The 13,839-nt window shown below is 41.3% G+C and overlaps 1 protein-coding gene across 1 annotated transcript in view; it reads right to left on the minus strand.

Annotated features, from left to right (window-relative positions):
- CCDC81 (coiled-coil domain containing 81) overlaps positions 1 to 8,625 on the minus strand; it is a 30,107-nt gene extending 21,482 nt beyond the window's left edge. Inside the window, exons 1-3 of the mRNA XM_016206732.2 lie at positions 8,547 to 8,625; positions 4,249 to 4,310; positions 2,898 to 3,054 (exon numbers count right to left, since the gene is read on the minus strand). Coding sequence (XP_016062218.2) covers positions 2,898 to 3,054; positions 4,249 to 4,310; positions 8,547 to 8,625 — 298 coding nt within the window. The remainder of the gene's footprint in view (positions 1 to 2,897; positions 3,055 to 4,248; positions 4,311 to 8,546) is intronic.
- Positions 8,626 to 13,839: the final 5,214 nt, after the last annotated feature.

A 13,839-nucleotide genomic window follows, 5' to 3' on the forward strand; every position in this document is an offset into this window, starting at 1 on the left:
GTCCAGCACTGCCGGGAGATGAGTAACAAGCTTCCCTAGATTAGCCCACAGTCTCCTGCACAATTTAACGGTGGTTCTATACCATCTCCCTCCGTCTCATTTTTAAAAATAAATTTCTTAAAAGAGAAAGCTATATTGCCTGCCTCTAGATTCTCCCCTCCCATTCGCCCCATGCCTCTCTGCGATCTCAGTAAGGGCACGATCCTCTCATGAGGAACAAGCCAATGGATACCTTGCAAATCTTATTGGCACCTCTCTTTAACTCCTGTTAACCGAGCCCTCTCTTCTCTCGTATCCGTGGCGCCACTCCCAATCCTCCAATTTCCTCTCCCTTGGTCTCTTTTGCTGACTTCCTTCCTCTCCTATTTCTTGGAAGATGGTGGTTTTTTTATTTTACAGGATGTTGTCCTTTGCTCTCTCCTCTCCTTTATAGTCTCTCCTGGGTACATTTATCCAAATCTTGACTCTAGTCTCCACCCTCCTCCTGAGCTCTGGAATCATGTCAACCTAAACATCCCTACAGGAATCTCAAATTCGACCTGTCCAAAAGCAAACTCATATTTGCCAGCGCAGCCTGCCTTTCCCCCTGCGTTCCCTGTGGCCGTTGATGGCATGAGTTCTCCAGGAAATGAGTCATCCTAAATACCTTCCTTGCTCCTGCCACCCAGTACTCCAGTTGGTAACCGAATCCCATCAGTTCTACATCTGAAATGTCTCGTGAATAGATTCCCTCACCTTCGCCGACTGCCACTGCCTTCACTCAGGCTTTTACCATATTTTACCAAACTACTGTAACTAAAAGAGCTCTCTTCCTAAACTAAAGACTGGACCAGTACAGACAATCCCCTGCTCAAGCACTTTCAATGACTCCTCAGTGCCTGCAGGATGCATTCCAAAGGCCTTATCACACCATTCAAGGCCCCTGCCAACCATTTCTGTTTTACCTCCCTCCAGCTGCCTCCACAGTCATGTGCCCTGGTCCCACAGACGCTCTTAACAGGCTTCACTTTTCTCTTATTCTTAAATCGTCCAGACTGTTCCTGAAATATCTTCCACAGCTTCTCTACCAGCAAAGTCCTGTCGCCCTTTAAGACCTCCTCACAGGCCATCTCCCTAAACCCCCCCATGCAGGATTAGGTAACCCCACCATCTGATCCAGTTCTGATCAATGCTGCTCTTACATCACTTGCTTATATATCTATCATCTGCGCTAGATTCTGAGTTATTAAAAACAAGGGCCATCTATTAATAATCTTTAAGAATCAGTAGTGTTTCATTAGAAACCTCGTTAATTAATGATGAAGAATCATAACCCCAAAGCTAAACTGTGGACAGAACTGTTTTTGTGAACTAATTCAGTCATGTATGTTTAATTCTGAAATTTCCTCAACCTTGTGAAAATAATTATAGATCTAAACTACTTTTTTGAACTACATTACAAGATCCAAGACAGAATATATGCTCTAATTCTAAGGCACAAATGATTTTATAAAAACAAAAAACTGGCTTTATTTTTATTTCATTTTGTAGATTTTTGATGAATTAGGATATTTCTTCTGTCATAAAACTGTGGATAAAAATGGCTGAAAAGTCCATCATACTCATCACACTGAGTATGTGCATAATGAATTCTAAGTATAGTTTGTATCTTTTCAATATATAATTTTTTAATGGAAAGTTACTCTGAAAATGTTCAGTGTTTCACCTGCTGACATTGCAGGTAGACTGTCTCTCTTCATCCACATATGAGTCTGATGCAGAAGACGATGATCAGAAAGGTCAAAAGAAACAGCCAGAAATCAGGGAGGCCTTGAAGTAGCCAGGCAGGTGTCACAAAGCCCACACACTGAAGCTGGCATGTGAGCGTCCTGGCACACGCATCATGTCTGTTTGGTTTACCACTTTATCTCAAGCACCTGGAGCCAGGCCTGACATATAGTTGCCCTCAGTAAATATTAGCAGAAGGAAGAGAGAATGGAAGTAAGGATGATGGATGGATGGAAGGAAGGAAGGAAGGAAGGAAGGAAGGAAGGAAGGAAGGAAGGAAGGAAGGAAGGAAGGAAGGGGGGAGGGAGGGAGATTTTAGGGTGTGAGAAGTATACAAGGTATTCATTAATTCTTTTTTTTAGGTGATTTTGAGAGGGCGTTTATTAAAGCTGGAGACAATGAAACAAGGAATGGCCTAGGATAGAGAGACTAGGCTGAACTGCTTTGGGCCTTAGAAATGTTATAGGAAAGAAGTGAGCCAATGCAAGGCTGCTGTCAGCTCACTGAGAAGTCAGAGAAAAGGGGGCCTTGGAAACAGGTTCAGGGGATTATCCCAGGATGAGCTGCTGCTGCCCACTGCTCCCTTGGTTGCAAGTCTCGTGGGGACTCTTAGAGTTTAGGAGAGAAAAACAAAGATGCACACCTGAGAGAGAAGGCGTAGGCATGCTCCAGAGAGAGCCTGCTTCATTAACTATGGAATTATTAACCTCCTCACTTTTAAATTTTAATAATTTAGATTATACATATGATAGATACACAACTACTGATCTTTTTCACAACTGATACTGACTATAATTCTCCCAATCAGAGACCCTAATTAACTGTCTCTACTTTATAACCATTTTTAATTTCTTAGGGTCTGAAATATGAATAAAGTCTGTATAACACTCTGATATGGCTTTTATATATATTTGCCTGATGTCACATCAGGTGTTCTCAAGCCTGCCTTTTAAGCCACTGAGGTTTAACATGACCTGCAGGAAGACTGGATATTATGTTTCTGTTAGCCCCTCCCTCTGCCAAAGGTACCACGTGAAAAGTGGACCTCACCTGACCACATTTTGCCCTTTCATTTTCATCCCCAGGCCAGTCACCCCCTTGGGAAAATCTTAAATATGAAATATATTTACCAGGAGTATGTACTTTGTTTTGTTTGAGTCCATGGATCTGCACTAACTTCTCCGCCATGATAAATACAGGCCTCTGAAACAGAATAAACTTGTTGTTTCCCACGTCTATTTTTTGTCTTGTGAAAGTGAAAGTTCCAAGTCCTGGAATCTGAACCCCCTGAAATGAAAAAGAAGGAATAAAATAGCAACAATTTACTCAAAGGGTGAAGAAATATAATCCTTAGTATTGTTATCCAAAATACATGAAGAAAATTAACCTTAGCCCTTTAAAAATTCAACGATCCTACAATCCTTTACAGATACAGCATTTTATGACTTCACATTTTAAACACGTTTATTATAAAATATATCAACCCATGATGCTTTTCTGACCTCAGATCCTTCATCTCATCGTGATTCAGAGGCTGTGAGAACCAAGAAAACTGGTATGGATGCCATAACTGCCCTTAAACTACATCTAAGATTATTCTTGTCCTAAACTGTGGGACACTTTAAATTTTAATCATTTTCCAGTGGAGGGAGAGAATCTAAGGGGTCATGATAATTTCTTCTTTCCTGTTCCTTTTAAATGTTATGTCCCTTACTTAAAATCAGACAACCCAGTGCCCAGGGCGTATGCAGCAGTGTGGTGATCTCAGGTTCTCAAACTGGGTCTCTGTCTCTCTGGAAATATCATACATCAAGATTTACAAACTCAGATGCCTACAGGGGCCAAGAAAGGATGCAAGCGAGTGAAGGATGCAGTCAGAGAATGCGGTGGCCAGAAAGAGCAGGCCTCGTTGAAAAAGGAAAGCCCATAGCCAGCTCCAGCCTACAGTCACACACAGAAGTAAAAACTGGTATTGTTAAATCTGATTTTTTGATTTAAAAAATCCAAAGCTTTATATAAACTCTCCCAGTTGTAAGTGGTGATGACTAATTCAAATTATCAGACCAAACAAAATTAGTTTGAAGGATGAATTGAGCCCAAGGTCTGTCACATTGGGACCTCTGGGTAGGGTATAAAAGTTCCACAAGCTCCCAGCTCCCTCCAAACTCCCCAAATCTCTGCCAGGAGGAAATAATCCATCCCTGAGAAAAGTTCCTCGTTTTTGGCAAGTTGAGCTCAGTCCATAACCATCTTCTTATATTTCAATTAAAATGTATTACTTACAAGAAGGCAAAACAAAAAGTATTATTATGTCCTTCTAGAGCTAAGCCAAAAATTATCAGATCACAGATAAACAGAATTCATCTCGTTGCTCTCCACACACAGGCAGATCAGTGAAACACTGTATCTTAGAAGAGCAGAATTTACAGACATCCGCAAGTCCTAAGTGTGAGCATCACATTTTTAAAGTATAAATCCTACCTTGTGTTGGGATAGCTGCCGTTGCACAAATTCTGATACAAGCTCCCAAATAGTAGAGACTGCTATAATTCAAAAGAAACAAAGAATAATTTAAGTACCCATGTGCTAGTATCTTAGTGTTAATAAATAAAATTGTAAATATTAAATGCAGAATCCAATAACAGTGATTCCCAATTAACTTAGAAGTAACGGAAAATAATGTCATTCCCCAAAATTAATTTTCCAGGCAACTAATACTTACCCTTTACGTTCCAAAAATGGGATTAAAAGTAAAATAATTATAATGAATTTTTGAAGAAAATCTTTCTAGGATAAAAGGAACTCTGTGACACATTTCCCTTTATGCTATAAAGTTAACCAAGCATAATCTACCCCTTTCTTAATGACTCATCCAACAATTAAGTGTCTACTCTGTGCCATCTGATTAATGTGAACATTCATTCATATACCATTCTATAACACAAGAATAAAGCCAAGGGCCACTGCTCTGGCAGGGTAGCTCAGCTGTTAGAGCATTGTCCCAATACACCAAGGTTGCAGTTTCAATCCCTGGTCAGGGCACATACAAGAATCAACCAGTGAATGCATAAATAAGTGGAACAAATCAATGTTTCTCTCTCCCTTTCTCTCTCTCTCTCTCTCTCTCAAATCAATAAATAAAATAAAGCCAAGGGCCACTAAGGCATGAAGAGCTATTGTCTGCACATTAACTGTCTCTATACTTTTATTTATGCTTAATTCTTGGTTCCGTTCTTCATTCTCAGTTGTCCCTGTTAGACTACCAGCTGCCACTCTTCTCTTCCGCCAGTGCTCTGCAGGTTCCCTGCCCAGTCCTAATTCACTGCTTCTGATCTGCCATTTTCTTGGTTTCAACAAATATACCAATTATGGCTAAACTAATAATTTTTAAAACCAAATCTTTGGGTAGGGATCCTTAGGACTTTGGCTTTACTTTGATTGGGTGCATAGACTTCGCACTGTCTGCTCTGAATGCTCAGAGGGGGGCCTTCTATGTTTAAGTTCTTGTTCTGAGCTGTGTTTCGAAAGCACTGTGGTAGAAAAATGAGTCGTTGCCAATAACTAAAATGTCGACGTGTGTGATATGAAGGTAAACTCTAGGTATAACTAATATTTAGAATATAGAAAGTTATGTCTGCGTTGACAGCCCCATTCCAAACCTAATCATGTATATTAAAGATACTTTTCAGTCAGGAACTCTTTGCAAATCAAAAGAGCATACGGTTTAATTCTCAAATTAAAGCTCAAGAACAGTGATATTTACCAGGTTGCCGCTGCAGGACATACAGCAGTTGGTAACAAAGGACCAGTTCCTTCCCCACTTAGGGAACTGTTTGATTTATTGGTATAACTTTTTTTTCCTGCTGGTTTAAACCACTCCCTAAAGCAGGGAAAGTGTAGTCTTTTCATTCCAGTGTATCGGGGTTGTAAGTATTTTCATTCATATGCCAGGGAAGGGGCAGGTCAGGCAATGAGAAGCAGCAATGACTCTCACGGGCATCTGGGAACAGCTGGGTGATGGAAACTCCTTCACTCCCCGGGAGAGCGAGGCTGCATGTGCACGAAGCCACCGTCCGGATGCTGTCCTTCTTCGCTCTGCCTCACGGATGCGGAGTTTCCTATAATCAGGTATTTCCTCTACTCCTCCCATGCTATTGTTTTCCCCACTCCTCCCGGCCCCCATAGACGGAAGAATTCTGGGGCTGGCTGCTAAGAACTAAGGTCTTTCACCCAGTCCCAACTGTATACTGAATTAAAACCAACACCACCAAAATCATCATTAATTTGTTAATGATACAGAATCTCAGTATCCAGAGTTACATGAAGACCTTTCAAAGTTATTAGGTCAAAACTGTGGAGTCTTTTGCCCAGACTCCTGATATGCAGCTCATATTTCAGGAAAACAATCTACACCAAAAGGAAATGATTTAATTAGGGCCAGGAGAAACTCTATAGCCTGCAACCAAACCCTCGTGAAAAGGCTTGCTTGAGTTTAATTGGAAATTTGAGGATGGCCTTGCTTCATTTGGATGATACATGTGAGTCCACCGTGTTGCTTTACTCTATAAAATCTAATAGGTGAGGTTACATAAGAGCAGAGTTTATTATTCTAAGCTGATATTTCTCACTGAAGAAAAAGGGAAACATGCAAATCATCGCCGTTTAGGTAGTTTTCGGCCCCCGCAAGTCCATTGGGATCGATTTGGAAATTTTATAGACGTGGGTTCTAACTTTGATTTTTCTGACATCCCAAAGTATCAGAGGAGGTATCGCTAAACCTCAAAGCAGAAAGAATTTTAATCCAGCCTAAAAAGCAAATTAAATAATATGCAATTTTATTATTTTAAGAAAAGCTGGTGTTACTTTAATCAAACACTGAAATACCAAGAATCACTCTTATAAAGAAATAATGCCTATATTCAATTCAACCTTCATTTGACTTCAAATTCTAAACAGTTTGTGCACTCGAAACTATATTTTAAACCCAGTACCAAGTAGCAGGAATACTGTATCTCATCTACGGTCATTATAAAAAAGGATTAATGGCCCATTGTGTAAATTACAGAAAAACATATATGCTCGCAATAGATATCAATATTTAAAATGAAAAGTAAGTTTCCTGACTTTAAAAAGATCTACAATTAAAATGCTGGTATGTGAACAGAACAAATTATTACTGAGCTATTTGAACAACAACACAAAAAACCACCACACACACAAAAAAGCACATATTCCCAGAGCACAATGCAGTGGCAAGTTCTGCAGACCTTCCTGCCTCCAGGGGCTCCTCGCTGTGTAGCCTGCAATAGTCTCAGCCAGCTCGCCTCTGCAAGACGACGACAGGCCCTTCCAAGTGCCATATAACATTAAACTTTGGCGAAACATTCGGAAGCTGCAAGGACTTCACATATACAATGATGAAAAGTGAATTTATGTGTTTTGCTGAGATTGGGAGTTTTTCCTCACCTCCTTTACAATGGGTCATTTGCAAAAGTTAATAAGTGGTCACTTGACTTCTGCTTCTGTCATTTGACCAATAAAGCTCTTGCTGAAGTCATCAGTGGCCTCCTTGTCAATGAAGTCAATGGGCATGTTTAATTTTCACCTCTCTGGCTCCTCAGTCATCTCTGACACTGGTGACCTCTAAGTGTAAATTGATATTTGTTTCTATGAGTATTTGGTTAATGCGGATCTTTCCCCAGTAGATTGTAAATTCCAAGGTTTTGGCTCACCATCGGTTCTAGTGCCCAGCACATAGCACGTTCTAAAAATTACTTGAATGCATAAATTATATGTAAATTTATAAATATGGCAAATACTTTTTAAAACCATTATCTTTGGTGCTTATTTTAGAATTATCTTAACAGGGAAAAATAGGAGTGATGCAGAGGAAAGAGAAAGAAGATGGATCGACTCATTTATTTGTCTCCTCAAACGATTTGGTTAAAGCCTAGGCAACATCTCTAAGTTACAATGAATTGACAGTAACAGCAGCTTCCATTTCTGGAGCGCCTTTCTTCCCAAGGGCTCCTATCTCTTACAGAGCGATCTCGGGGTCACTTTGGGGTGACTCTTCTAAGAAACTGTTTTCACCCTGGCCGGTGTTGCTCAGTGGTTAGAGCGTCGGCCCACACATGGAAGGGTCGAGGGTTCGGTTCAGGTTAAGGGCACATGACTTGGATCCCCAGCCCAGACTGGGGCCGGGGGGGCACGTTAGGGAGGCGCATTGATGTTTCTCTCTCTCCCTCCTCCCCTCCCTTCCACTCTCTAAAAAATTAATGGGAAAAATATCCTTGTGTAAGGATTAACAAAATAAAAAATAAAAAAATAGAAACTATGCTGTTAACCAAGCCTAGTAAGTTTTCTTGGAAAAGCTGCTAGGTCTTCTTCCAAACACCCAGTTCCTTTTATGACCATCTCACTTTCGTTACACAACCCCACGACGTCAAGGGGAACAAAAGCAGCCGTGTTTTTGCATGAACTCGGAGGAGGAGCCATGGGGGGGTGGTTGTTATAAAGCAACATTTCTTGAGCATTTACTTTGTGCTCGTCCTGGGGATAAGCGCTGTATAGACATTATCTCGTTTAATCAGAGCCCTTAGCTGGCCTCTGTCCCTTATTAAGACAGTCAATAAACTTGTCTCTGGGCATCCATCGAGCCTGGGCCTGATGTGATCACCAGCTGGCGGCCGCGGTGGCACGGCCACTCCAGGGGGTGCGCAAAGGTCTCCCACTTGGCCCCCAACAAGCAGACAGAGGTTCAGCCCCAGGCCGCTTACCGTCCTGGCTCAGCAAGGGCAGCGTGGGCAGCACCTTCCTGCCCAGGTCCTGCAGGCAAGGGAGGGTGGGGCCCAGCATCTCCAGGGCAGGCCGCTCTGGCTGGGTCCTCGCGGGTCCTCTCTCTTCCTTCTTCCCTGGGGCTTATGCAGGCGATTTTCCCACCCTCCAGTCCCCTCTCCCCGGAGATCTGGATGATCCTACACTACAAAAGTCATCAAATACTGAAATTTTCGCTTCTTGAGCGTTCTCCCTCGCTGTCCCTCCCCCTGCTCCGGCTGTCCCTGAGCGGCTTCCACCGCGGGACACCCGAGAGCCGAAGGCACCAGAGCCAGCACTGCGCCCCCAGAGGCAGGGAGACAATGAGCCCGAGCCGAGGGAGCCGGAGGGAGGCGGGCCAGCCCAGGGCAGGGCGGGGCGCGTTGCTAGGACGCAACAAAGGGTCGCTCCGTTGCTAGGGCCTCGGCCCCGCCCCCTAAGTGGGCCCCAGGTGGGCCCTAGGGGCTGCTGAGCTCCAGACAGCGAGGGTAGGAAGTAACAATGTTTTTTAACTTTGTTTCCTTCCCTTCTTACCCTGAGCCGCAGAGAGCCTTGGTGACCTTTGTAGTCACCTTGTACAAACCTGGGAATCCCTTCTGGCCCCAGTGGTGCACGTTTGAGGGCTTCCGTCTGAGCTGGGATTTGTTGCTCAGGTTTGGTTTATCCTGGGCTCCCCTCTTTGGAAGTGGAGGGCTGGAGGATTGGGGGAGGGAGTTGACTTTTTAAAAATTACAGTCCTTTTTTTCCCCTCCCCCCGTACACTTTACGTATCTCATCCTTCATCATTGTTTCCACACCCTCCCTCCGCTGCTGATGAATTATCACAAAGTGAGCTCGCATGTAAACCCTCCCAGCTCCACAACTAGGGCTCTCTCAGTACCCAGAAACACCTCGTTCCCTCTCCAGGCATTACGCCAGATAATACTATAAATTCGTTCTGCCTGTGTTTGAACTTTTGGGATCGTATTGTCTGTATTATTTTGTGTGTGGCTCTGTCACTCAACATTATGTTTGTGAGATTTCTCCCGGTTTCTGTGGCAGCAGTGTGTTCATTTTCACTGTTGCATAGTATCCCTCTCTATGACTATGCTACATTTTTGTTTTTATCTGTTCCATTGTTGAGGGGACATTTGAGTTGTTTCCACTTGGGGTATTAAGAATAATGTTGCTGCAAACATTTTTTATTGAATTTATTGGGGTGACATTGGTTAATAGTATTATATAGGTTTCATGTGTACAATTCTATAATACATCATCTGTATATTGTATTGTGTGTTCACCATCCTAAGTCTAGTCTCCTTCCATCACCATTTATCCCCCATTTACCCTCTTCTACCTGTCCCCAACCCCCTTTCCCTCTAATAACAGCCACAGTGTTGTCTGTGTCTATGGGGTGTTTTGGTTTATTTTTTGCTTAATCCCTTCACCTATATCACCCAACCACCAGCCCTCTCCCCTCTGACAGCTGTCAGTCTGTTCTCTGTATCTATGGATCTGTTTCTATTTTGTTTATTTATTTTGTTCATTAGATTCCACATATAAGTGAAAGCATATGGTATTTGTCTTTCTCTGACTGATTTATTTCACTTAGCTTAATACCCTCTAGGTCTATCCATGCTATCAAGAAAGGTTAAGATGTCCTTTTTTACAGCTAAGTAGTATTCCATTGTGTAAATGTACCACAGCCTTTTTATCCACTCATCGCTGATTACTGATAGGCACTTGGACTGCTTTCATGTCTTGGTTACTGTAAATAACTCTGCTATGAACATATGAGTGCATATATTCTTTCAAATCAGTGTTTCAGATTTCTTTGGATATATTCCTGGAAATGGAATCACTGGGGCATAGGGCAGCTCCATTTTTAATTTTTGAGGAACCACCATACTGCCTTCCACAGTGGCTGCCCCAGTCTGCATTCCCACCAACAGTGCATGAGAGTACTCTTTTCTCCACACCCTCACCAACACTTGCCATTTTTTAATTTATTGATGATAGACATTCTGACTAGTGTGAGGTGATACCTCATTGTGGTTTTAATTTGCATTTCTCTGCAAACATTCTTGAACAAAACTTTTGATGTACATACGCACTCACATCTGATTGTACATAACTAGAAGTAGGTTGCTGGGTCATGGGAAATGCTGATTTTAACAGATAATGCCAAGCGGATTTCCAAAGTGCTTGGTTGTCACAATGGTAGTGAGAGGGATAAACTTCTGGCACTTAGTGTGAACAGAAACCAGGGATGCTCAACACCCTGCGATGTACAGGACAGATCTGCACGGTGAAGATTATTCCACCTTCTGTACCATTTTAACATCTCATCAGATTTCCATGTAAGAAAAAAAAGACTGCGTATGTGCCTAGAAAAAATCCACTTTATGTATAAATACAAAAAAGTTTTTGCCCAATTTCAATATCACTTAATTTCCAAGAATTCCATTCCAAGTAAATCGAGGCAAGATTTTTTTTTAAGGATTTAGGAAAATTGTATCATCACAATCAATGAATCTAGTGACAGTCGATCAGCCAACACCCCTGAACCAGGATGCACAATATGCTATTGTGCTTCTTCCTATAAGTGTGTGGTGACTTCATTTGTCTTCCAGCAGAGTCATGCCTGTGCATATACAGATTAAAATATGTATTATTTTACTTACTTTTAATTCCTCTACTATACTAGACTTATGACTTTATATCCATTTTTAAATAGTAGATAAGTTATATTATCATAAACCTCATTTCGAGATATTAACAAGACATCACAAAATATTTGCTATAAAAAAAATCACCCTGGCCAGTTTGGCTCCGTGGCTGGAGCGTAGGCCCTCGGGTTGAAGGGTTGCAGGTTCCATTCCCGGTCAAGGGCACGTACCTTGTACCTCGGTTGCAGGCTCGATCCCCAGCCTCAGTCGGGGCATGTGCTCGAGGCAACCAGTCCATGTTTCTCTCTCACATCAATGGTTTTTTCTCTCTCTCCCCCCCTCCTTCTCCCTCCCCTCCACTCTCTCTAAAAAGATCAATGGAAAAAAATATCCTTGGGTGGTTAAAAAAAAAATCATTGCGTCTAACAGGACTGAGAATCTCTGTGTTAAAACATGGCAAGCTCTATAATTCAGCCTCTTTATCTTGTCTACTAAGAAGGCCAGAAATAAGTTTTGGGCCTTTCTTAAGCTAGTTTCTTGAAAAAGTAATTTCCTCCCACTCTCCTTTTCACTGCCTGCCTTCTGTCCTTTATTCTATTGATGCTGTTTAGTTTTGAAGCACTGGCCCTTACAGAAAAGGCTGTCTCGAATTCTTTGGGGAAATAGGCAGAGAATATTGTTAAATAGGTTAACAGCAAGCAGTGGGCAACTACTGCAAAGCCAGCTAATTTTTAGTTCCAATATCAGCATCATATTGTTCTATCTTAAGATAATCATGGAACTGTAAAAGTATATTAGTTTCTTAGATTAAATTTGAGTTAAATACGGTGATGACCCTTTTAGTCTCTTGAAAGGCTGTCTTCAGTTTCAGAAGATGGTTATGAATGACTGCTAATTATTAGTGAAACAAATGGTGAAAGGCGGATCTACAAACAATAAAGGCAAAGACCTTTCTCTCAAGGTCTTCTTTTCCTTTTGTCAAAGGTCTCTTGACAAAAGAGGCTGTGGAGATACATGTGACCATGTGTTTACTAGCAACTTCAAGAGAGCTATAAACATTATATATCCTGAAAACATGTACCCTTCAGTTGATAACAAAGCTCAGGCAAACCATGCAATTCCCCTGCTAAGCATCTGCTTTTTGGATATACCTGCATGCTATACAATGATATACGTAAATGCAACATTGTCTGTAATGCTAAATCTTAGAATTAAGCTAGGATAATCGTCAAAAAGAAGTAGTTGAATTGTAAATCCATACCTTGGATTACATTTTTAAGAGTTTGCTTAAAAAAAATTGTATATTTATGTGCTGATATTTTTAGAGTTTCAAGATAAATTAAGTGACAGCCTGTTGCAGAATAAGATTAATATGATCCTATTTGTTTCAAATATACATATATATGTAAATATACATGCACATTATTATATATGTTTATAAATACATACAATATTTGAGGAAAGGTACACAAAATGTTAACAGTGGTTATTTTTGGATAGTGTGAAATTATGTGTAGAGGTGGAGGAATTCAGAGAACTTTTATGTTCACTTTTCTCCTTTATTTACTGATTACTAAAAGCATGTATTACGTTAATAATATTTTAATGATAATTTAACAGAGAGAGAAAGGTACAGGCAGAGGACAGGGATTCATGCAAGTACTGAAAGAAACAAATTGGGCCAATGTTTTCCTAAATACTTCAATGTACATATACTTTTCTACAAGCTCTGACTTGCCTTGCAAAACCCACATTGAATGAGCAGTCACATTTACCCAGGCCCCGAAGTGTACACAACATTCAGTGGCTCGTGTTAAGGGCACTTAGAAACCTGTTGAAAAAGAAAATATTTGCAATACTCTTGTGTTAATAAAACACAACACCAGAATAAATATTTGCAATAAATAATTTAATCCACATATGTTGAGGATCTCATTTATGTCAAGCACTTGGCTATTTGCTAAGAGAAAATTTCAACACATGAGAAGCAAATAATCTATTCACCACTTAACAAATACACTTATTGAAGAAGGTTCTAAAAACCAGGATTGGGTTCCAAAGTCAAAGCGTAAAATGAAAATTGGATACAGGCAAAATCACTGTAGAAACACCTTCTTAGGAAGGCACCATGCTGGAGACCCACATACCATCTCTTGGTTCATAGACCCAAAGCAGCCAGTTTCCCTCCAGCATTGGATCAGATCACTTTCTTCAGGTGGGCACGTAGTGGAGCAGTTGGCTTGCGATTAGGAAACCACTCTGGGGATTTTTTTTGTTTAATTGTTTTTTGTCAATCCTCACTCAAGGATATTTTTTCCATTGATTTTTAGAGAGAGTGGAAGGGAGGGAGGGAGAAACAGAGAGAGCGAGAAATATCTATGTGAGAGAGACACATCAATTTGTTGCCTCCAGTGAGCACCCCAAGCGGGGCCGGGGATCGAACCTGCAACCCAGGTACATGCCCTAGACTGGGAATCGGCCCGCAACCCTTCAGTGTGCAGACCGCCACTTTAACCACTGAGAAACACTGGCCAGGGCAGGAAACCAGTCTTGTCTGAAAAATTCAACCAAATAGTAGAATTGCACTGAACACCGTGAGATGCTTACT

Source organism: Miniopterus natalensis, chromosome 11, assembly GCF_054644295.1.
Source record: "Miniopterus natalensis isolate mMinNat1 chromosome 11, mMinNat1.hap1, whole genome shotgun sequence".
Classification (NCBI taxonomy): domain Eukaryota; kingdom Metazoa; phylum Chordata; class Mammalia; order Chiroptera; family Miniopteridae; genus Miniopterus; species Miniopterus natalensis.